Genomic DNA, 25,654 nt, shown 5'->3' on the forward strand with positions numbered 1-25,654 from the left:
CTCCACCTCCCAAGCTTAAGCACTCCTCCTGACTCCACCTCCAGTTGCTAAGACTACACGTGTGCCACCACACCCGGCTGATTTTGTATTTTTTTGTAGAGACGAGGTTTCACCATGTTGCCCAGGCTGATCTTGAACTCCTAAGCTCAAGTGACCCACCTGCCTCACCCTCCAAAAGTGCTGGGATTACAAGTATGAGCCACATCACCCAGCCAAAGCTCACGTTTTAAAGAAACTCTGTGCCAGGCACCGTGGCTCAAGCCTGTAATCCCAGCACTTTGGGAGGCCAAGGCAGGTGGATCACCTGAGGTCAGGAGTTTGAGACCAGCCTGGCCAACATGATAAAAGCCCGTCTCTACTAAAAATAAAAAATTTACTGGGCGTGGTGGCAGGCACCTTATAATCCCAGCTACTTGGGAGGCCAAGGCAGGAGAATCGCTTGAACCCAGGGGTTTTAGGATGCAGTGAGCTGAGATGGCACCCCTTCACTCTAGCCTGGGCAAAACAGAGAGAGAGAGAGAGAGAGAGAGAGAGAGAGAGAGAGAGAGAGAGAGAGAGAGAGAAAGGGGGGAGAGACGGAGGGAGGAAGGAAGGAAGGAAGAAGGAAGGGAGGGAGGGAGGGAGGGAGGAAGGGAGAGAGAACTCTGTGCCCTTTAGAAGCTAAGGAAGGAAGGAACTCTGTGCCCTTTAGAAACTATTATATCCCTTTTCCCTCACGTTCCCTTATGACCCTCAGCTCTAAGCAACTACTAATGTACTTACTTGCCTAATCTGGGTATTTCATTTAGGTAGAGTCATATAATTTTTAGACTTTTTTGTGCCTGTTTTATTTCACTTAACAATGTTTTCACGGTAAATCCATGTTATAGCATATATCAGTACTTGATTTCTTTTTTGGAATACTATTTCATTGTATAAATACACCATATTGTATTTATCAGTTGATCGACATTTGGGTTGTTTCCAACTTTTGACAATTATAAATAATTCTGCTATGAATATTTGCATACAAGTTTTCACATGGATATGTGTTTTCATTGCTCTTGAGTACAATAAAATCTAGGAATGGAATTGCTGATGACTCTGTGCTAACTGACTGAGAAACTGCCAGACTATTTTCCAAAGTGGCCATTTACATTCACACCAGCAGTATCTGAGAGTTAGAGTTTCTTTATATCCTTGTCATAACTTATTATCTGACTTTTTGATTATAGCCATACTAGTGGATGTGAAGTATAGTTTTCAGAATATGAGTTTTGCACTTCTTTTTTTAAGCTTATTTCTAAGTATTTTATTCTTAAATGGAATTCGTTAGTGTATTGTTCATTCCAAATGTACAGAAATATAATTGACTTTTGTGTAATGATAATGTATCCTGCAGCCTTCCTGAACTCACTATTCTAATAGATTTTTTTAGTGGAGTCTTTGGGATTTTCTATATATATGATCATGTAATCTGTAAATAGAGGGTTTTACTTTCGATTTTTTTTTTTTTTTTTTTTTTTTTTTTTTTTTTTTTTTTTGCCTGATTGCCCTGGCTAAGTACCTCCAGTAAGAGAAATGGTGAGAGCAGACATCTTTGTCTGTGTTCCTGAATTTAGGGAGAAAGCATCCAGTCTTTTACCAGGAAGTATGATGTCAGTCGTAGGGGTTTTATGGAAGCTCTTTATCACATTGAGGAAATTTGATTCTTTTCTTGGTTTATAAAGAATTTTTAGACTGTTGGATTTTCTCAAGTGTTTAGATGATTGTGTGGGTTTTTTGTTTGTTTTTATTGATGTAAAATATTATATTAATTGATTTTCAGATGTTAACATTACATTCCTTGCATCCCCTTTGGTCATTGTGTATAATTCATTTTATATGTTCCTGGAATCAGTTTGCTGCAATTTATTGGGGATTTTTGTGTCCATATTTATAAGAAATACTGGTCTGTCTTTTTTGTGATGTCTTTGTCTGGTTTTGGTAGTAGGGCAATATTGTTCCGTATAATGAGTTGGGAACTAGTCTATTCTCTCCTCTTTTATTTTTTGGAATAATGTATGAAGAATTGGTATTATTTCTTCTTTAAACATTTGGTAGACTTCACTAAAAAAGCCATCTGGGATTAGGTTTTTCTTTGTGGGTAGTATTCAATTACTAATTCAGTTTCTTCACTTACTGTAGGTCTGTTGTTATTTTCTGTTTCTTGCATCACTTTCAGTAGTTTGTTTTTCTTGAAAATTGTCCATTTCATTTCAGTTACCTAATTTATTGGCATACATTTGTTTACAGTATTCCTTTCATAGTCTTTTTATTTCTGTCAGTAATAATGTCCCCTCTTTCATTTATGAGTTTATTGGTTTGAGTCTTTGTTGTTGTTGTTCAGTCTGGCTAAAGGTTTGTCAGTTTTGTTGCTTTTTTTTTTTTCTTTTTTTCAAAGAACCAATTTTGGTTTTATTCTTTTTGCTATTATTCTATTCTCTATTTCATTAGTTTTTTCTCAATTTTTTTGTTTAGGTTTAGTTTGCTATTTCATGTGTGTGTTATGTCTTAAGGTAAAAGGTTAGGTTATGATTTCAGATATTTCTTCTTTGTTGATATAGGTCTTTATAGCTATAAATTTCTAGAAGCAACTACTTTAGCTATGTCCCATGACATATGTTATGTTGTAATTTTCATTTATCTTAAATTTACCTTCTAATTTCCCTTTTGACTTATTATTTAATTCATTGGTTTTTCTCAGACTGTTTTTTCTGTATTTGTAAATCTCCAAAAATTTTTTGTTATTGATACCTATTTTATTCCACTGTAGTTGGAAAACAGTTTGTATTATCGTTTTCTTTTAAGTTTGTTGAGGTTTGTTGTATAATCTAGCAGATAGGCTTTCCTGGAGAATGATCCATGTGCAACTTAAAAGAATGTACAGTAGTCCTTCAATATCTTATGGGGAGGATTGGTTCCAGGACCTTCCATGGACAACAAAACTTGTGGATGCTCAAATTCCTTATACAGACTGGCTCAATATTTGCATATAACCTACACATATCCTCTCATATAAATTATCTCTATGTTACTTATAATACCAATACTATATTTGTGCTGCATAGTTATTATACTGTGTTATTTGTATTATTTTTTGTTATATTGTTTTGTTGTGTTTTTATTTTAATTTTTCACCCATGGTTGATTGAATCCATGGATTTGGAACCCACCAGTACATAGGGCCAACTATACTATATTCTGCTGTTTCCAGGCAAGGTGTTCCTTGGTTCATAGTCTGTTCAAGTGTTCTGTTTCCTTGATGATTTTCTACCTAGTTGTTCTGTCCACATTTCCCCTCAGCCAGAAGTACTTATATTAGAGACAATAGATAGGGACCTTTCCCCACTTCTGCTGCAGCCCATCCCCACCATATAGTAGCTTATCACTTTAATCAAATGATGATACCTTTCAGGGTGACGAACTTTAGAGAATACCTATATTATGCCCAAAATCAAAGCCACATGTGTTGGCTGTCAGCATACCCCTCTCCCTCTAGAGTACAACAGACTTACGCTACCTAATACAGTAGCCACTAGTTACATGTGGCTCTTCAAATATAAATTAATTTAAATTAAATAAAATTATAAATTCAGTTTATCTGTCACACCAGGCATATTTCAATGCTCATTAACCACACGTGTGACATTTCTGTCATCACTGAATATATGGTACTAATAACTATTTGGTAGTGTATTTTATTGATTGTAATACGGTTTGGCTAGTTTCCTTACTTTATTGAAGCTGTTGGATTTGTTGAGGATTTTTTCTTGCTACTTTTTTATTTTAATTTTTTTATTTCCATAGGTTTTTTTTTTTTTTTTTTTTTTTTTTTTCGAGACCGAGTTTCGCTCTTGTTACCCAGGCTGGAGTGCAGTGGCGCGATCTTAGCTCACTGCAACCTCCGCCTCCTGGGTTCAGGCAATTCTCCTGCCTCAGCCTCCTGAGTAGCTGGGATTACAGGCATGCGCCACCATGCACAGCTGATTTTTTGTATTTTCAGTAGAGACGGGGTTTCACCATGTTGACCAGGATGGTCTCGATCTCTTGACCTCATGATCCACCCGCTTCGGCCTCCCAAAGTGCTGGGATTACAGGCTTGAGCCACCGTGCCCAGCCATTTCCATAGGTTTTTGGGGAAACATGGTATTTGGTTGCATGAGTAATTTCTTTAGCGGTGATTTGTGAGATTTTGGTGCACCCAAGATGTTGGATATGTTCTGCAATTTTTGTCATTTGATAATGCAAAAAAAAGGGAATAAAGTAAAAATGCCATTATCAAGTTTAAAGAGATAGCACAATATAGTGATTAAGGTTCTACTGTTTATAAACTGTGTGATTCTGGGCACATTACTCTTTTTTTATACATATTTACCATCTCAGTGGCCAAAAAATTACTCGTAATTTCACTTCCTCATCAATAAAATAGAAATGTTATTGAGATTAAATTAGGCTGGCTCGGTGGCTCACACCTATGATACCAGCACTTTGGGAGGACAAGGCAGGTGGTTTATGAGGTCAGAAGTTCAAGACCAGCCTGACCAACATGGTGAAACCCCATCTCTAATAAAAATACAATAATTAGCCAGGTATGGTGGCACACAGCTGTAATCCCAGCTACTCAGGAGGCTGAGGCAGGAGAATCACTTGAACCCGGGAGGCGGAGGTTACAGTAAGCTAAGATCACAACACTGTACTCCACCCTGGGTGACAGAGTAAGACTTTGTCTGAAAAAAAGATTAAATTAATGTACATCAGGCACTTAAAACAGAACCTAGCATCCATATTAAGCATCTTATAAGTTATTATTAACATATATATGTTAATATATGTATGTTAATATGCATTTTTCACACATTTGTAAAAGTGAAATTATTAAAACTAAGTTATGGGCCGGGCGCGGTGGCTTACGCCTATAATCCCAGCACTTTGGGAGGCTGAGACGGGTGGATCATGAGGACAAGAGATTGAGACCATTCTGGTCAACATGGTGAAACCCCGTCTCTATTAAAAATATAAAAAATTAGCTGGGCATGGTGGCGTACGCCTGTAGTCCCAGCTACTCAAGAGGCTGAGGCAGGAGAATTGCCTGAACCTAGGAGGCGGACGTTGTGGTGAGCCGAGATCGCGCCATTGCACTCCAGCCTGGCTAACAAGAGCGAAACTCCGTCTCAAAAATAAAAAAAAACTAAGTTATCAGGTTTTTTTGGTTGGTTTGTTTTGAGACAGGGTCTTGCTCTGTTGCCCGGGCTGGGTTACAGTGGCACCATCTCAGCTCACTGCAACCTCTGCCTCCTGGGTTCAAGCAATCCTCCCACCTCAGCCTCTCAAGTAGGTAGGACTATAGGCAGTGCCCCACCATGCCCGACTAATTTTTGTATTTTTAGTAGAGATGGGACTTCACCACGTTGGCCAGGCTGCTCTCAAACTCCTGACCTCAGGAGATCTGCCCACCTCAGCCTCCCAAAGTGCTGGGATTACAGGTGTGAGCCACTGTGCCTGACCTAAACTTAAGTAATTAGGTTTTTCCCCCCATATTGGTATATATTAATCCATCTTTTTTTTTTTTTTTTTCCTGAGAAGGAGTCTCACTCTCACCCAGGTTGGAGTGCAGTGGCACAATCTCAGCTCACTGCAACCTCTGCATCCCAGGTTCAAGTGATTCTCCTGCCTCAACCTCCCAAGTAGCTGGGACTACAGGTGCACACCACCACACCCGGCTTTTTTGAATTTTTAGTAGAGACAGGGTTTCACCAAGTTGGTGCCAAAGTGCTGGGATTACAGGCCTGAGCCACCTCGCCTGGCCATATTAATCCATCTTAATCTTCGTAATAGCTGCATAACATTCTGTCTTCTAGGACATACGTTATAATGTATGCTTATAGTAATTTTTATCATTTTTGATATGTCATTCATTTAACCAGTCTCATGTGGATGTATAATTAGGTTTTTAGCTTTCAGCTGTCTTGGCTTATTTTACTGAAAATTCTTGTCCATAGAACTTTGGGTATATACAAGTTTATCAGAATTGTAAATGCGTAAGAGATTTGCTATGAATATAGATGATTACATATACATACCAACATACTGATGAATACTGTCAGCTTGTTTTCTAAGAAATTTGTACCAATTTTTACTCCCATGAACCATAATAAAAAGTGCTTACATTTGTATAGTATTAATCATGTTTTCAAATTTTTGCCAGTTTAAAAAAATTTTTTAATGGATCTTACTGCTTATTTAGTGGGGTTGAGGCATCTTTTTGTGTTTGTTGACAGTTTTACCCATTTTGATCTTTGAGTGTTGTTGTTTATCATGCATTTTGACCTATTATTAATTTTTTATGTAATTGACATGTTTTACTATATTTTCTGATTTTCAGTCATACTTTAATCGTATGCCAAGATTATAAAAATATCCATTCATGTTTTTTTCTAGTACTTTTCTGGGTTTTTTTAAATAGTGAATTTTATTTTGATTGGCATAAGGTAGCGTAGGAATCTACATTTCCGTTTTCTTCTCCATTATACTTCTCACTGTTAAGAATTACATCTCTTCATATGTGGTCATATTTCCATGATAGCTTACCGTAAGTAGTAAAATCACAAATGGTTGTAGAATTTATACTGTGAAAAAGAACCTTACGGTACTCCTCAGTGACATGATAACTTCATATATTTTATATATCTCGCAAGCAATTTCTCATTAATTACTATTTTAATAAAGGTATTTTTAGGGTGTTACTTAGCTGTGAATGTTTTATGAATGTTTGTGAGAAATTATTATTTGTTTAATAGGCATTTTTATAAGTTCCTTCATTATTACATGAGGTTTCTTAGGAGATTTTAGGAATAATTTTTTATAAATGATTTTTAAATTTTGCTTTTATTTTCCAGGTTTTTATTTATGTGTGTGTGTGTGTGTGTGTATATTTTATATATATATATATATATTATTTGCAGGAGACTATTTATTTCACTGCAGAAGAGGAAGCAGTTTGCTTTGGCTCCTGGGAAATATTTTATGGAACTTTTTGGATTTTTCTTTCCCTATTTTTCCACCTCATTCACCTTTCCTTTTTTTTCCTCTCATGTAGAGGGGAAAGAAGCAAGGTAACAGTAGATAGAGGGAGATTATTTTGCCTTCTTATATGTAGATGCTGTTATTAAATATCTGCATAAAGAAAATTAATATAAGAAAGCTGTTGTCTATTGGGAAAATGTTTTTATTCCTATTTAGTTTTTTTCTTTTCCTCTTACACCAAACGGAGTCTTGCTCTGTTGGCCAGACTAGAATGTAGTGGTACTATCTCAGCTCACTACAACCTCTGTCTCCCAGGTTCAAGCGATTCTTCTGCCTCAGCCTCCTGAGTAGCTGAGATTACAGGCACCCACCACCACATCTAGCTATATACATATATATATATATATATATATATATATATATATATATGTTCCTAGTTTTAGTAGAGACAGGATTTCACCATGTTGGCCAGGCTGGTCTCGAACTCCTGACCTTGTGATCCACCTGCCTGGGCCTCTCACAGTGCTGGGATTACAAGCGTGAGCCACCATGCCTGGCCCCTATTTAGTTTTTTTCTATTATTTGTCAGAATTTAATTTTTATGGCTTTATTAAGGTTTCTAGACTAGGAGAATTTCATGCTACATCATTTATATTTTATTCGTTTGTTAATTATCCTCTTCTCTCTTTGCTTTTTCTGTTGAAAACACATTTTAATCATTAGGTTATTAGCTGAACTTTCAATTAAAATCACTCAACAAGTGTACCTGTATTAATAGTTGCCTATAGAAACACTTTTTTTTTTCAAATTTGTCTTATTATTTCCCCAGAAAGGACATGCTCTCTGAATAACTGTACAGTGGCCAAAAGAATTGGAAAAGGAAAAGATGCTACTGTCATCTTTGAGCATTTCAAGAAACCTGTAGATCCATTTGTTCAAGAAAACTGTTTATACAGTGCACCAAATTCAGAGATAAACCATTCCAACTCAAGTATTTCTAACTCCTGTGGAAATGTACAACATGGAAACATTTCTATATCTGAAACGTACAGTGGACAGACAGAGCAGAATTTAGTAGAAATTAGAGACACTTCTCAAGTACTCGCACATGATTCAGATATTTCAGTTACGCCCAGTGATGCCAACGCAAGTGTTAATGGTGACTTTGTGTTAAATTGGACAAGTCTTAAAAATATTTTAAGTAGTCTTAATGCTGCTTTTCCTCTTCACAACAATACTGGCTCAAGCACAGTTACTACTTCAAAATTCATCAAAGACCCAAGACTGATGAGGAGAGAAGAAAGTACGGGAGGACAGAGTAATAGTGCAGGCTTAAATGAGATTTTGCAATTTGAGAAGAGTTTAGATTATGTTAATTCAGAAATAAACCTGTCATCTACACAGTCTAATTCTGCCTCTTCCTCAGAAGTTGTCACTGGTGATCGTGCTGTTTTTACTAATTGTTTGGATGCTCCTTGCTTTAACATTTCTGTTGATGATTCACAATCTTGGGCTCGCAACATAGGCTCTGAGGACTATGACTGTATACCTCCCGATAAAGTTACCATGGCAGGGCAATGTAAGGACCGAGGCAATTTTTCCTTTCCGATTTCTGTGTCAAATGTAGTGTCAGAGGTTAAGAACCAAAACTACAGTGAGGAGAAGGTTCAGAGCACCCAACAGGAGTCGGTTAATGCTTATACAAAAGAGTACAATAGTCACATTTCTCAGGAATCGCAGTCTTCTAATTTAAAAACCATTTATCAGACTGGTTACCAAATGCCTACAATTCTTCCACTCCAAAAGAAAGTAAGCATTGATGAATACCTTCAAAATACTGGAAAGATGAAAAACTTCACTGACCTGGAAGACAATTCCAAACATGAAGAAAAGCAAACATCGAGGAAAAAAATTGAGAATGATTTCACTAATGAAACAAAAATCAATCCAATAGATAATTACATTGTTTTGCACCAAGAATATAAAGAGAGTGAGAGTCATAATTATTTTGGGAAAAGCTGTGATAAAACATTAATTACTCAAGAGTTAGAAATACCAAAATCATCTACATCTACCATAAAGGATAAGGATGAACTATATCATCCAGCATTGAAGTGGCAAGTTACTCCAAATTTAGAGAGCCTGTCACAAAAGTATCCTCAACACTTTGTGGAGAATGAGAATAACATTCATACAAATTTAGCCATCGCTCAAAAGCTAATGGAATTGAAATTGGGAAAAATAAATCAAAATTGTGCTAGCATTATAACTGAAGATTTCCAGAAACCAAAAGACGTACCCCAGGCCAAAGAAACACTCATTGATAAAGTTATTTCATCTTATAACATAGAAACAGCTCATGATGATTCAAATTGCAACTTAACTAGAGAACATGTATGTATCTGTAGGAAAAATGAAAATGAACCAGTGTCATTAGAGAACAGTCAGAGAGACTATAAAGAAACTGCTTATGTTGAAGATACAGGTCAGGATCATAGTCTGTTCTGTAACTCACAGTTAAACAATAATATATGCCTGAATGTTAATTTCAAAGAACAAAGAGATAATTATAAAGAAAACCAAAATGAGGCTAAAGAGAATAATGCTTTATCTGAAGAAAACAACCTAGAGAATATATATGGAGACGAAAAGCCGGGTTCTCACACAAATGAAAATTTCAGCATTGTAGATGAAAAAGAGGAGAAAAAAAATTACAATATAGAAATTTTGAGTTCTGAAGAATTTTCTACTACATTTAACTTGATTTGCAGAGAAAAATATGTATCACCAGAAACTGCATTTTTAGAGAGTGAAGAAGATACCATTAGTGCCATGAAACAAAAAGATACTGAAAATACCGGAAGACGTATAGAGCACTTGGCTTCCACAACATTTCCTGAAATTGCAAGTTCTTCAGTGTGTGTAGCCTCAAATGCTGCAGTACAGATAGCTAGTGCTACTATACCTGCATTAAGCACAAATAATGAAGATGACCAAATATACCAGTTTAAAGAAACTTACTCTGAAAGTTCAGATTTTGGTTTGTTAGTAAAACATAGGGTTTCTGGTGGTGAAATTGATATGGATAAAAATAAATTACAAGAATCATTTCATCAATCAATAAATGAGAACTTAGTTCTTCAAAGTATTGAATTGGAAAGTGAAATTGAAATAGGATTAGAAGATTGTGATGATGCTTTTGTATTTCAACTAGACACACATAGCCATGAAAATATGCCTTGTGAAGAATTTGTGACCTCATATAAGGCTCTGAAGTCTCGTATCACTTGGGAAGGTCTGTTAGCACTTGATAATGGGGAGATAGAAGTTTTGGAATGCACCACAGGAAGGGAGAACAGTGATCAGCATTATTCTAAGGAAAGTAACCATTTTTATTCCTCTGCACAAAACAATGAAACAGATCTTCCTAGCCCAATTTTACTTCCAGATCTACAAATTAGAATTACTAATATATTTAGGCCAGGATTCAGCCCCACAGCTGACTCCCTTGCATTGAAAGATAATTTTTGCACACATACAGTTGCTGCTACAAAACTGGAAATAAATAAGGAAGATGAAGAAACTCTAGGATTTGGCATTTATTCCAAGCCTTCTGGTGAAAATACAGATTATCCTTGTGAAGATAAAGTTGGTAATATAAGGCAAGAATCAGCACTAGTGAGTAAAGCTGAAATCTCCCTTTCTTTTGACTGGAGTAATAATACAGATGTGAATCATACATCTGAAAATCAAAACAGTGAATCTTTGTTTACTGAACCTTCTAATGTCACAGCAATAGATGATGGAAGCGGATCTTTCTCTACAAAATCAAAAACTGTCTATAATGATACCAAAAATAAAAAGGAGGTAGAATCAAGAAGTAACAAAAGGAAGCTATATACATCTTCCGAGGATCAGAACATAGCACATAAAGATTTAAGATGGCATGAAATTTGTGGGAAGAAGAGGAGGCAAACCAGTCAAGACTCATCTGAGTGTTTTTCTTCATTATCCCAAGGACGAATTAAAACATTTTCACAGTTGGAAAAGCACATTAAGAGTGTCCTAGATATCCTAAGAGGTGAAGCATCTTTATGTAAAAGCAAACGTCTTTCCAGAAAACTAGACAAAGCAGTTATTCACTTAAAAAAAGCCCATAGAAGAGTTCATACATCTTTGCAGCTTATAGCTAAAGTAGGAGAAAAAGGAAGGGGCCCATTACCAAGATCATATGCAATAATATGCAATAATTTTTGGGAAAGTTGTGACCTTCAAGGTTATAGTTCTGTGTCCCAAAGAAGATATTATTCTACCAAGCATTTTTTGTCAAAAAGAAAATATGACAAACAGAGAAAGAAAAGAGCTCTAAAAACTGATATTTCTAAATCATTAACCCATGTGTCAAAGTACAAGTCTTACAAAACAAGTAGAGTGAAAAAGTACCTTTCCAGGAAAAGTATGGCTAGCAGTGTCTCAAAAACTCACCCCATTATTCACATGGGAGAATTTAGTAATCAAGAACACCCTGAATTGCAGTTGCCTGTATCCTCCACATCTCAAATTACAAGTCAGTCAGTTTATTATAATAGCAGTGTTAGCAATCCAAGTTTATCAGAAGAGCATCAGCTCTTTTCTGGAAAAACTAGATCTCTGTTTTCCCCACACCACTCAGATGAGAAACTAATTGAAAAAGAAAATCAAATTGATACAGAATTTTTATCTAGCATTAGTAAATATGAAAAGCTTGAGAACCATTCAGCAAATCATAAAGATGCAACTAAAGAAAACAGTTGTCAGATTAATGAAGTAATAAATGAAAGTAATTCCGTGTCTTCAAGTTGCATAAGAGAAAACAACATAGATTATAGTACAGGCAACGATTATGATGCAACTTGCATAGATCACACAAAGGTGAAAACTGACGTACTTATTTCAGTCTTAGATTCAAACATGGAGCACTTTTTAAATGCTGATCTCTACCAACAAAATAACCTTACTTTATCTGATTGTAAAAGAAACCTGGAAGTAAATTTTCCTGTAGAAAAGTGTACAGTTCCTATTGAGAGATCCAAACAAAACATTATTACAGGAAACTTCCTTATGGACCCATTAAACCTAACCTTGATAGCAAATAAAAAGTACATTATTCCTCAATTGTTATCAGCCGCTGCAGTGACAGATAGTGAGGCAGAATCTTCAGTATCTTACTTGGATAAGCAGAGAATTCTTACTATAGATTCTTTTGCAGCATCCACTACTATATCAAACTGTGAGCAGAGCTGTAGAGGAAAGGTGCTTCTAAAGACAGAACAGTGCTCTTCAGGTAATTGCCTCCATACAAATGGGAATGAAACAAATGTCACTGAGAATTATGAGTTGGATGTAACATCAGTAACTGAAGAAAGTAAAAGTTATGGGGAAAATGTAGTGAAATTATCTTCCAGTGATAGTTCTCTGCTTTTAAAAGATAATGTAAAGGGCTCTTCTTCAGAAACATGTACTGTAAAGAAAGACACTGAGAACAGAATAATGCAGAAAGTTAAACAAGTAGAAAAAGCAAAAGATTCTGTTTACAAAAGCATGACTGAAGGATCAACTGTTAAGACTGAGTACAAAAATCGAAAGAATCAGATCTCAGAAGAATCCTGCTTAAATGAGAAAATGATTAAAACTAACTTGATTGATTCCCATCTAAGCACTGAAAATACTACTACTGAGTCATTCTCTTTGAAGAACACAGTTTCTAATCCACGTAACAAAAGAGAGAAGAAAGGGGAAATTAAAGTTAGTAATGTCTCTCAGTCTGACTTGACATTACATTCAGAAATAGCCTGTATTTCCAAACCAGAGATTCTAGGAGTTAATCATATGCCTGTTTTACCTGCCCACTCTAAAACCTGTAAAGTCACTACTTTTCTGAAGAAACCTACATCATATGTGAGTGGATTTAAAGACAAACATTCCTCGGCTAATCATACGGCCCTTATACCTCAACTGTCTCAAATTTTGCAGAGGGCAGATGAAGCATCATCTTTGCAGATTCTACAGGAAGAAACTAAGGTTTGTCTAAATATTCTCCCTTTATTTGTGGAAGCTTTTGAAAGAAAGCAAGAATGTTCAGTTGAACAAATCCTGATTTCAAGAGAACTGTTAGTAGGCCAAAACCTGTGGAATAATTGGAAACACATATTAAAACCATGTGCTATTGACACGTTGGTAGAACTTCAAATGATGATGGAAACAATTCAATTCATTGAAAACAAAAAAAGGCGCTTAGAAGGTAAACCAACATTCCGAAGCTTGCTTTGGTATGATGAGACACTGTACGCTGAGCTTCTTGGAAAACCACGTGGATTTCAACAGCAGTCTAATTTCTATCCTGGTTTTCAAGGAAGGTTAAAATACGATGCATTCTGTGAGTTACAGACTTATCATGATCAATTAGTTGAATTGCTCGAAGAAACAAAAAGGGAAAATAATTCATACTACGCATTCTTAAAGTACAAGCGACAGGTTAATGAATGTGAAGCCATAATGAAGCATTGTTCCGATTGCTTTGACTTTTCTCTTTCTGTTCCATTTGCTTGTGGAGTTAACTTTGGAGATAGCTTAGAAGACCTGGAAATCTTAAGAAAAAGTACTTTAAAGTTGATCAGTGTACATGGGGACTCTCCTAAAGTTCATTCATATCCAGGAAAACAGGACCATCTGTGGATTATCATAGAAATTATCTCCTCAAAGATTAATTTTATCAAGAACAATGAGGTAGTAGGTATTAAAATATCTCTTTATGGTCTGGAACATATCTTTTTTGATGCTGCAAAAAATCTTGTTTGGAAAGAGAGAGGACAGTCTTTCAGCAAAAACTCACCAAAAAAGGATGAAGAAGGACTACTCACAGTGAATAAACATGCTTTTTCTAAGTTGCAGAAGATATATGATACTTTGTCTAAAGATTTAAACAATGAGCCAATTTCCAGTATGGGACTTGAGGATACTGTAATTGCTTCCAGGAATCATCCAATAAACAAAGCAACAAGTACCATAGAAGATTGTAAGTTTAACAGTACTTTGCTTGCACACCCAGATATTTGTTGTATTAGTGAAATATTGGATCAAGCTGAATTTGCAGACCTTAAAAAATTACAGGATCTCACCTTGAGATGTACAGATCACTTAGAAATTTTAAAAAAATACTTTCAGATGCTGCAAGATGATAACATCGATAATATTTTTATCACAGAAGAAAATGTTTTAGGTACGGTAAAAAACCACAGCCATGCAGCTATAATTTTAAAGCCTGAAGCTATTGAAATGTATATTGAAATCGTCATGGTCTCGGAAACAATTCACTTTCTTAAAAACTCAATAGCAAAGAAACTAGACAAACAGAGGTTTCGAGGTATGCTTTGGTTTGATTTGTCACTTCTTCCTGAGCTAGTTCAATGCCAAGAAAAAATGGCTTCTTTTTCATTTCTTAAAGAAAACTCAACAGATGTTTGCCTTAGGAAAGTGATAGAGACTGCTATTTCTGAACTTAAGAAAGACCTGGATATTATCTACAAATATAATGAAGCTGTTAATTGCTCATATGCTCTTCATTTGATCTCAAGAGAACTTCAAGAACTTTCAGAAATAAAAAAGCTTCTGAAGAAGTCCGAGTATCCCACTTCCACATACATTGAATTTGTGCCATATATAGCATCCATAAATTATGGAAGCACTATTACGGAGTTAGAATACAACTACAATCAATTTTCTACACTGCTGAAGAATATAATGTCTGCCCCTAGGAAAGATTTAGGAAAAATGGCCCATATTATGAAAGTCATGAAAACAATTGAACATATGAAGATTATATGTGCTAAAAATGCTGAATTAACCATTTCCTTTATTCTATGCCAAATGCTATATAACAGAAGGAAGATTTTACAGCTGAAAAGAAAAGAAAAATTGGTTATTCATGTTGTAAAACCTGAGGAAAATATCAGTAAGTCTAGTATTTCTGTGATGATTCCCCCAGTATCAGAGTGCCTAATCAAAAACATTTCAAAGTCCTCTAAACAACGACCTGGCAGTGCAGACAAATGTGAAGACTCTCAAGAACAACAGGAAAATACTGTTTCCAGTTGTAAAAAGCTAAAGGTATGAATGTTTTAATTAAACAAAACTTAGTTCTAAGTATTCTTTTTGAAAACAAGTTTACTCATTAAGCAAACAAGTAGTTTGTGCAGAATTCTAAAAGTTGAGGTTGGTATATTGTCTAGCAAAATAATTTACTAACGATAATATTGAATTAAACTACTCATTATCTATAAGATGATATATGTATAGGTGATACCTTGAAAATATCTACTTTTTAAACATAAAATTAAATGTTTGAACTTAGAAATCATCTTTTGGAAGCACGTAAATTTTAATAGCTTCTTAAGGGAGAGTTCAATATTATGAATACTGCTAAGTGAATCACCAGTATTTACTGGGTAGCTTCAACATAACAAGTCTATACCCAGTGTAGTGAATATTAGAAACTGGCTAACAAAGTCTGTCTTCTTGACCATTATCATCTGAATGGAGAAATAGGACAAATATTTTTCAAGAAATAATTATCAAGGAGTTAAATGTTCTATGTTAAATACATTTTAACAGATTGTCTATAGCATTTAATATGTACCTGCACTGATTTATTTTGTACAAAATCCCTTATGATATATCTCCTATTATCTTAAAGATAAGGAAATTGGGACATAGAGGAAATGAGTATCCCAAGGTCACAGAGTTTAGTAAATGAGAGCACCCAGCTCTAAAGAAGGTAGTCTGGCCTCCAAATCCCTTACTGACAATTGTCCCAGCTCTGCTCAAAGAGGTTTCTCTTAAAACTGTTCAAGACTTCTTAGTTCAGAATTATAGAAAAGAAACCTATATGCAGCTGGGCGCAATAGCTCCTCCCTGTGATCCCAGCACGTTAGGAGGCCAAGGAGGGCAGATTGCTTGAGTCCAGGAGTTTAAGACACTTGGGCAACATGGTAAGACCTCGTTTCTACTAAAAATACGCAAAAAGCTGCACATGGGATGGCATACACCTGTAGTCCCAGCTACTTGGGAGGTTGGAGTAGGAGGATTGCTTGAGCACAGAGGCAGAGGTTGCTGTGAGCTCAGATTACACCACTGCACTTCAAACTAGGTGATGGAGTAAGACTCTGTTTCAAGAAAAAAATAATATGTTTGTAGTCTGGAACAATTTAACTTAATGGGTAAGAATAATCTATGGCTAGCGAAGGTTATTTTAGATTATGGAATGTCTTAATTTAGAACTAAGGAGTTTGAACTTCATTCTGTACACATTGAAGTACACTGTCATATGAAATGTTTTTTCCAATGGTGTAATGGATAGATTCTGACTATATGTCATATACATCTTCTATAGAAGTATTTGTAGTAGTAAGTAGTAGTACTGTATATAGTAGTACTATATACTTACAGTGATAAGTTAGTCATAGCTTAGAAAAAGGTGTTGGAAAGGAAAATTCATATTTGACAGACATGACGTAAAGAATTGATGGTGCTTAGCAACTGGTTTACAAGAAGGGGCATAAAAGAGGGAGGAAGCAGTCATAAATGGACTTCAGGATTAGTTTTAAGAGCCAGGTACCATGGCTTATGCCTGTAATCCACTTTGGGAGGCTGAGGCAGGTGGTTCACCTGAGGTCAGTAGTTTGAGACCAGCCTGGCCAACATAGTGAAACCCCATTTCTACTAAAAATATAAAAATCAGCTGGGTGTGGTAGTGGGCACCTTTAGTCCCCACTACTCGGGAGGCTGAGGCAGGAGAATCACTTTAACCAAGGAGGTGGAGGTTACAGTGAGCCGAGATTGCACCACTGCACTCCAGCCTGGGTGACAGAGCAAGACTCCATCTCAAAAAAAAAAAAAAAAAGATGTGAAGATAAGAATTATGTCACAAATTTCTTTTTTTAAAAGTTACTCCAAACGTATGTGAAATACGGGAAGTCTAGGAGAGCCACTGCTTCCTGCAGGAAGGTGATAATTAATGAGGTTAACTTCAGATGATGTCAGAACAAGAAATTACAAATATCTAATATTGAAATAATAATTATTTGTATTATAGTTTGTCATCACTAATGTAGATTTTCTTTGTTTCTTTTAAACACAGCTGGACATGAAAGATGTCACAAAAATCAGCAGAGAAAAGGCAACTTTCAAGCATCCAAGGTAGGAGTTGCCATCAGCCCTATGTGAAAAAAAAAATGAACAAAATTGGGCAAATACTAAACAACAAGAATAAACTAATTGTTTATATATAATGCCATTGGATCATAAATAAAACTTAAGGGATAAGAGTAAGCTGAGAAAAAAGAAATTTGTTTCAAATTACACAGTTTCTGAAATTCAGCCTAAGGAGTTTGAACTTCATTCTGTAAGTATTAAAGGCTAAAGTCATGTGAAATGTGTTTTTTCAGTGACTTAAAAGTTAAATAAGTTTTTTCAGTGACTTAATACATTCTGAGTATTGTTAGAAGTAAGTCAGCCAACGCTTAGAAAAGGGTCATTGTTTCACAGAATAAGAAAGAAAAATTCATATCTGATAGACAATACTTAAAGAATTGATAGGGCTTAGTAACTGGTTTACTAAAAAAAAAAAGCTTTTAAAACAAAAAAAAAGGGACTTTTAAAAATAGGACCAGTGATAAGATTATTATTTATTTTTTTTTTTTTTGGAAAATGTCTTGCTCTGACACCAGGCTGGCTTGCAGTGGTGCAATCTCAGCTCACTGCAACCTCCGCCTCCCAGGTTCAAGCCTCTCCTGCCTCAGCCTCCCGAGTAGCTGGGACCACAGGGGTGCACCACAACACACAACTAATTTTTGTATTTTTTTAGTAGAGACAGAGTTTCACCATGTTAGTCAGGATGGTCTTAATCTCTTCACCTTCTGATCCGCCCACCTCGGCCTCCCAAAGTGCTGGGATTACAGGTGTGAGCCATGCCTGGCCTACTTTTTTTTTTTTTTTTAACTTGTGCATTTTGAAGAACAGCAAATTTCAAAATTGCCATTTTAATGAGAGCCTACATCATCATCAATTCCCATATAATACTTTGAGTTCTCAGAAAGTATAATTTTGATTTTAATTATGTTTCTAGTGATGTTTCAGTGGGGATGAATTCAGTAAAATATGGGGCTTTTAGTTTATATAATGAAATATAGGAATTCCAGGCCAAAGATGAATTCCTCTTGACTATAGAGAAATAGTACTTCTTTTCTCATCTCAACATATTTCCTCATATAATTTAAGAATTTCGTAAAGCACCAAAAAATATAATTACAGGCCAGGTGCGGTGGCCCACGCCTGTAATCCCTGCAGTTTGGGAGGCCAAGGCAGGTGGATCACCTGAGGTCAGGAGATTGAGACCAACCTGACCAACATGGTGAAACCCCATATCTACTGAAAATACAAAAATTATCCAGGCGCGGTGGCAGGCGCCTGTAATCCCAGCTACTCGGGAGGCTGAAGCAGGAGAATCGCTTGAACACGGGAGGCGGAGGTTGCAGTGAGCCAACATGGCGCCACTGCACTCCAGCCTGGGCAGCAGATGAGACTCCGTTTCAAAAGAATAAATTAAAATATATATATATATATATATATATATATATATATATATATATATACACATATATATGAAAATACATAAATATTTCTTATATATATTATATATATGAAATTATCTTGGGGACCTACATTAACTTTCTGGCTCTAGACATTCCCATATGGATCCTTCTTTTTTTTTTTTTTTTTTTTTTTTAGGCAGAGTCTCTTGCTCTGTTGCCCAGGCTGGAATGCAGTGGCGCGATCTCAACTATCTGCAACCTCCACTTGCCAGGTTCCAGTGATTCTTCTGCCTCAGCCTCCCGAGTAGCTGAGATTACAGGCATGCGCCACTGCGCCTGGCTAATTTTTGTATTTTTGGTACGGGCGGGGTTTCACCATGTTGTTCAGACTGGTCTTGAATTCCTGACCTCATGATCCACCTGCCTCGGCCTCTCAAAGTGCTGGGATTACTGGCATGAGCCACCATGCCCATCCAACGGATGCTTCTCTCAGCTGCTTGAAACTGTCTGAATTTAGCTAATAATTTCAAGGCTATTAAGTTGGCAAGAAATTTTGGAGATGTACTTTTCCTATTCTCAAAGATGAACAGACAAAAACATCTTAGTCTGTTATAACAGAGAGGGAAGAAGTCTTTGGTGGGAAGGCAAGGGCCACAGCTAGTAGTTTGCTGTTATTTATAGCTATTTACAAGTAATGAGGATCATCAGCAGGCAGGAGGCATATGAATTTTAAAAACTATACTGAACAATTGACTAGTGATCAGTTTCCTACTTTTAAAAGCCTCCATTAGAAAATGTCTAAGGCACAAAATAGTTTATTACAATATTGGAAATATATTTAAAACGTAGAGCGTATCATCTTTGGTAGGAAAATTATCTAAATCTAAACCATGGCAGTCAAAACCGGGAAAATATGTTACTTGTATAGTGCCAATAGAATGAGAAAATGTAAATCTTAAAAACTCTTCTAGATAAAAATTTCAAATATATATTTCCATTAAAATGTTGTAACACTATATAAAGTCATTTTTATGTATGTGTTGCACCTAATAGGACTACAGGATCTCATCCCCAAAGTGAAAAGAAAATAGTATCAAGTTCATCTAACAATCTGAAAAGAAACCATTTAACTCCAAAAAAGGTTGAAATGCAAAGATCACTACCTGGCTCACTTTTAGAGAATCCAAAAGACACTTGCACGTCAAAGTCAGAAAGCAAAATAGACTTAACTGTGTCAGAACGCTTCACTGGACAACAGGAAAATTTAACTAGCATGAAGAAAACAAATGTGAACTTCAGTGCTGCGGAAACAAAAAGTGATAACAAAGATTGTGCTGCTTTTGTAATTTGTGACCAAAAAAGTGTATATGGCACATTTTCTCCAGACCATGAGACAGTTATGCAGAAATTTCTTAAAAATTCCCCAGATCCCACCCAAAAATCCTGTCTTTCTGACATAAACCCAGGAACTGATGTTTCTCTTGTGCCTGATACATCAGTGCTCTCAAAGCCAATTATCTGTTTTGAGAAAGATAGCCATATTGATTCAGAAATGAATGACAGAGTCTTTAAACTTCAAGATAATGATATAGTAAATTCATCTATTAAAAATTCCACATGCATGACTTCTCCAGAACCCATTTTTATCCAGAACAAAATTCCTACTCTGCAGATAAATGAACTACAGCCTGCGGAAACTGAGTCAGAGGACAAATACATGAAGGATACATTGAATCCCAATACAGTACATACTTTTGGAGGATCTGGGCATATAACTGTTAATGTGAATCAAACGGCAGAGTACTCTTTTTCTGAACAACAGAATGGCGAAAATTCAAAAGTCCTAACTCAGAATGCCACCACATATTGGAATGAACTTCCACAGTCTGCATGTACCCCAGTATATAATTCTTCTGAGAATTTATTTGGAACTTCATATCCCTACTATTCTTGGTATGTTTATCATTACAGCAGCAGCAATGGCAATGCCATTACCCAGACATACCAAGGAATAACATCATATGAAGTACAGCCATCTTCTTCTGGGCTGTTGACCACAGTGGCAAATACTACCCAGAGCACACATTCTAATCTTCTGTACTCGCAATATTTTACTTACTTTGCTAGGGAGCCACAAGCAAATAATTTTGTGCCAGTGAATGGGTATTGTCAGTCTCAAATACCTGCTGCTTATAATTTTCAGCAACCCATTTTTCCACAATATTCTCATCAGCCATTACCACAAGCTACATACCCTTACCTTCCTAATCTAGATGTGCCTCCAGAAGATCCTTGGACTTACAGTGAGTTTCACATTTTAATGCCTGCTTTATTGAGTTGTTACTTTTAATTATGTCCATTTATGTAAGTAGAATTTACAGTAAGTGATGAGTTAGAAGGAGAGAAAGCAGTCATTTTTCTGTACAGATTTGTAGAATTGCTCATGGACTGGGCAGAGAGGGTGAAAATTAGTTGTCAAAAATTCAAGCAAAAAAAAACTGGCAGTATCACTAATATATTCTTCATGTGTTCTTCAGTAAAACCCAACTGTAGGGAATAGTTAAGTAACTTACAGTTAATCCATACAGTGAAATATGATGCAACCATTGAAGGGTTTTAATAACATAACTTTTTTTTTTTTTCGAGTTGGAGTTTTGCTCTTGTTGGCCAGGCTGGAGTGCAATGGCTCTGTCTTGGCTACCACAACATCTGCCTCCCAGGTTCAAGCAATTCTCCTGCCTCAGCCTCCCAAGTAGCTGGGATTACAGTCAAGTACCACCACTACGCCCAGCTAATTTTGTATTTTTAGTAGAGAAGGGGTTTCTTCATGTTGGTCAGGTTGGTCTTGAACTCTCAACCTCAGGTGATCTGCCCGCCTTGGTCTCCCAAAGTGCTCAGATTACAGGCATGAGCCACCACGCCTGGTCATTAATAATGTGACATTTTTTAAAGTATATCATACAAACTTACCTATATAAATACGGAAATACATAGACATACTGAAATAAAATATGCCTATATTTTAATTCATCTGTCTTCAGGTAATAAAATTTGGGGTATGTAGAGAATGTTTTCCTGTATTTTCTAGATTATCTACTGTGAAACATACATTATTTTGATAATTAGAGGAAAAACACAGTAAAGAACTAAGGTGGGAAAATAAATTTAAATTAATTCTTCTCTTTCTCTCAGTTATCTAATATAGTATCTTAGTGTAAGTGAATAGAGTTAACTGAAATGTATTGGTAAAGAACTTGGTAGTTTGCTCTGTAACATGAAAATTTTTCCCTCCAAAATGCTTAATTCTACTTGTAAAATACCATGATAAGAATATAGGTGTTTTAATTACATTGAAATGTGCATTTGCCAGAGTAAATATAAAAACAATTATTAATCCTGCAGAAAAAGTTACACTAACCAAATATTCTTCCATCGGAGATAAAATGTACTTCAAAAATAACCATCTTTTGATATGCAGAGAAATGCAAGATATATATATATATTTATATAAATATAAAATAACCATCTTTTAATGTACAGAGAAATGCAAGATATATAAATAAAATAACCATCTTTTAATATACAGAGAAATGCAAGATATATATATTTATATATAAATATATATTTTTATATATAAATACATACATATAAATATATATATAAATATATATATATATATTTTAGGCAGTGTTTCATTCCATTGTCTAGGCTAGAGTCCAGTGGCATGTTCATAGCTATTGAAACCTCAAACTCCTGAGCTCAAGCTATCCTCCCATCTCAGCATCCTGAGTAGCTGGAACTACAGGCATACACCACCATGTCCAGCGAATTATTTTTAATTAATTTTTAGTAGAGGCTGAGCACCTATAAGCCCAACATTTTGGAAGGTGGAGGTGGGCAGATCACTTGAGGCCAGGCGTTCTGCCAAGAACCCCATCTCTACTGAAAATACAAAAATTAGCTGGGCATGATAGCACACACCTGTAATCCCAGCTACTCAGGAAGCTGAGGCATGAGAATCACTTCAACTCAGGAGGCAGATGTTGCAGTGAGCCAAGATCGTGCCACTGTACTCCAGCCTGTGCGACAGAGGGATAGATAGATAGATAGATAGATAGATAGATAGATAGATAGATAGATAGATAGATATTAGAAGAGACTAGGTCTTACTGTGTTGCCTAGAGTGATCTCGGACTCCTGGCCTTAAGTGATCCTCCTGCCCCTGCCTTCCAAAGTGTGGGATTACAGGTGTGAGGCATCAGGCCCAGAGAATTTCATTTTAAAAGTTTCTAAATCCTGGATATTGTTACAAATTAATATGTAGAAAAAAATTGAGAGGCCATAAGTCTGAATTGAGCAAGAAGCAACCTGTTGACATAGTTCGATTTCTAATTGAGAAATCTGATTACATCAGTACCTCTGCATTGGAGTTATATCACTGATCACTAAAATCTATAGGGTAAAATTCAAATACTTTAGCCTGTAATGCAGAGCCCTTCACAGTCCTGTATATTCAACCTCATCTCCTACCACTTCCACCTCTGCATTCAAGCCACATTGGACAGCTTAATGTTCTCCCATAGGACAATCTCATTCGTACTTCTGTAGTACTTTTTGTGTGCTTTTTTCATGTAAGACATGTGAGTATTAGATGGCATTGTAATAATCTCTGTATCTTTCCCTTTCTTTTTCTTTTATTTTCATGGGACTAATATAACCAAGGAGGTAATTTCTGCCCCTATAAATGACTTTACACAGGGCTAGAAATTTTTCACCTAAGACAGAACATAAGAAAAACCATAAAAGAGGGGAGAAAAGGCTGGGTGCAGTAGCTCACACCTGTAATCCCAGCACTCTGGGAGACCGAGGTGGGCGGATCACTTGAGGTCAGGAGTTCGAGACCAGCCTGGTCAACATAGTGAAACCCCATCTCTCCTAAAAATACAGAATTGTCAGTGTGATGGTACGTGCCTGTAATCTCAGCTACTTGGGAGGCTGAAGCAGGAGAATGGCTTGAACCCAGGAGGCAGAGGTTGCAGTGAGCCGAGATCGCGCCTCTGCACTCCAGACTGGGTGACAGAGTGAAACTCTGTTTCAAAGAAAAAAAAGAAGAAGCAAAAAGAGGAAGAAAGTCTATAATGACTCTGGTTTTTCCTTTTTGATTAATTTGATACCATTGCTGATGCTGTAAGGATGAACACAAAGCATAGTAGATGGGGCAAACCTATGAATTAAATTAGACACTTTAATTTCTGAGATAGGAAATCTTTATTGTAATTGTTTCAGACAGACAGGTTCTCATAGTTTGGGCTTTCTTTGTTCTTAATAGTTAAGCTCTTTGTGAAGTTAAAAAAAAAAAAAGCTCTGAAATTACCTCCTTGGTTATACTAGTCCAATGAAAATAAAAGAAAAAGAAATATTTATTTATTTATTATAATATCCAAAAGTCGCTCTGAAAAAGTTAAGGAGGCAGTTGCAATGTATAAGCCTATCTTTGAGTTACCATGAGTGCAAATAATCCACAGAAATCACCTCTCACACTTAATGGGAACGGCATTCTTAAATATGTGAAAATTTCTTGGACTCACTTGTCACTGTATTGTTCATGATTCTTGTATTTAACACCAGAAAATGGAACTAAAGGACTGTTCTTGAGTGAGCCCTGTGTCCCAGTCACATTATGTCTTTTATTACATTTACTTTCACAGGATCCCTTAGAGAGATGCAGAAATACTGCTTTTCTACAGATGAGGAAACCACTCCTCAGAGAGCCTTAAATAACTTTCATAGGATCCAATGATCCTGTGGCTACTTAAGGGCAGATAAGCACTTTGGTCTCTTTAGCTATAATTTAAACTCAGATTCTTTCCACTATACTATCATGTACCATTAGTCTAAATTATTTGCTTCTTTAAATATTTGCGGTGTTTTTCCTTCCAGCTCCATGGCACCAACAATCCTTTCATCCAGGACACTGAAAATAGTCTTCTGTCTGCTGAAATAAAGGAGACACAACAAGTTTTTCCAAGTATTTTTTACTTTTTTTAAATATTTAACGATTTTAAATGTGTATAAATGTGGTGGGAAGTATAAATCATATGGTTCTTTGTAAAATATACAAATAAAACAGTCCAGCACATATCACATAGGACATCAGTTTCTAACATCTGATATACCAGAATTATTTCCATGCAGTTATAAGGGGAAGATATGATCAAGATTAAGCCGTAGTGGTAAAATCTTTACAACTAGATTCTTGCTTCTGATATGTTTTAATACATTGTTGATGGCATTGAGCCATTTGAGCTGAAAGTAGGATTTTTTTTCATTAGTTATCAAACCAACAATTTGATAGTTCTTGACACTTTATTATATAATTTACAATTCTATGCCATATATGGCAGATTCCTTCAATTTCAATATTTTATAGTTTTTACTCATAAAATATTTTTAATAAGAAAATTTGGTTTGCATACTTTCAGTGTTTCCCTGAGTACAGATTTTTTCAACTTTTATATTGGAAGAAATTGCAGTTGATTATATTGGCATTGAAGCACTTTCAGTACCTTTTTTACAAGAGCCATTTCCAGAAGATTATTTTGTTTTTGGATTTCACAATTTAAATGGTTATTTTAATGATTTTGTAGCAGATGATCTAACACAACGTTTATGCTTATGCAGTTAGTTTATTATAATAATTTTTTTAATGTAGTACAAATACAGTTTTTTCATGCTCCAGTCATAAATTTTTCTTTTGCATTCTGCAAAAGTGAAAACTCTCTTAGTAATAATCATCATAGGGCATAGTATGTAGTATGTAACTGCAGTCTTGAGCGGTCTCTGTTCATACATTACCTTTCTTGCTCAACAGCTATTCCTGTTTTCTGTAAGACCCTAGTCAGACAAAGCCCTCACAACTGGATAGACCTTTCCCAAGGGTTAGCCCTAAAATGTGACGGAGAATTGGTTTGGCTGAATCTAAA

The 25,654-nt window shown here is 35.9% G+C and overlaps 1 protein-coding gene across 1 annotated transcript in view; it reads left to right on the top strand.

Moving 5' to 3' along the window:
- TEX15 (testis expressed 15, meiosis and synapsis associated) overlaps nucleotides 1-24,967 on the top strand; it is a 78,508-nt gene extending 53,541 nt beyond the window's left edge. Inside the window, exons 7-10 of the mRNA XM_039463387.2 lie at nucleotides 7,874-15,189; nucleotides 17,219-17,277; nucleotides 19,725-20,974; nucleotides 24,612-24,967. Of these exons, the coding sequence (XP_039319321.2) occupies nucleotides 7,874-15,189; nucleotides 17,219-17,277; nucleotides 19,725-20,974; nucleotides 24,612-24,649 (8,663 nt within the window). The 3' untranslated portion in view covers nucleotides 24,650-24,967. The remainder of the gene's footprint in view (nucleotides 1-7,873; nucleotides 15,190-17,218; nucleotides 17,278-19,724; nucleotides 20,975-24,611) is intronic.
- The last annotated feature ends 687 nt before the right edge of the window (nucleotides 24,968-25,654 follow it).

This window comes from Saimiri boliviensis, chromosome 13, assembly GCF_048565385.1.
Source record: "Saimiri boliviensis isolate mSaiBol1 chromosome 13, mSaiBol1.pri, whole genome shotgun sequence".
Classification (NCBI taxonomy): Eukaryota; Metazoa; Chordata; class Mammalia; order Primates; family Cebidae; genus Saimiri; species Saimiri boliviensis.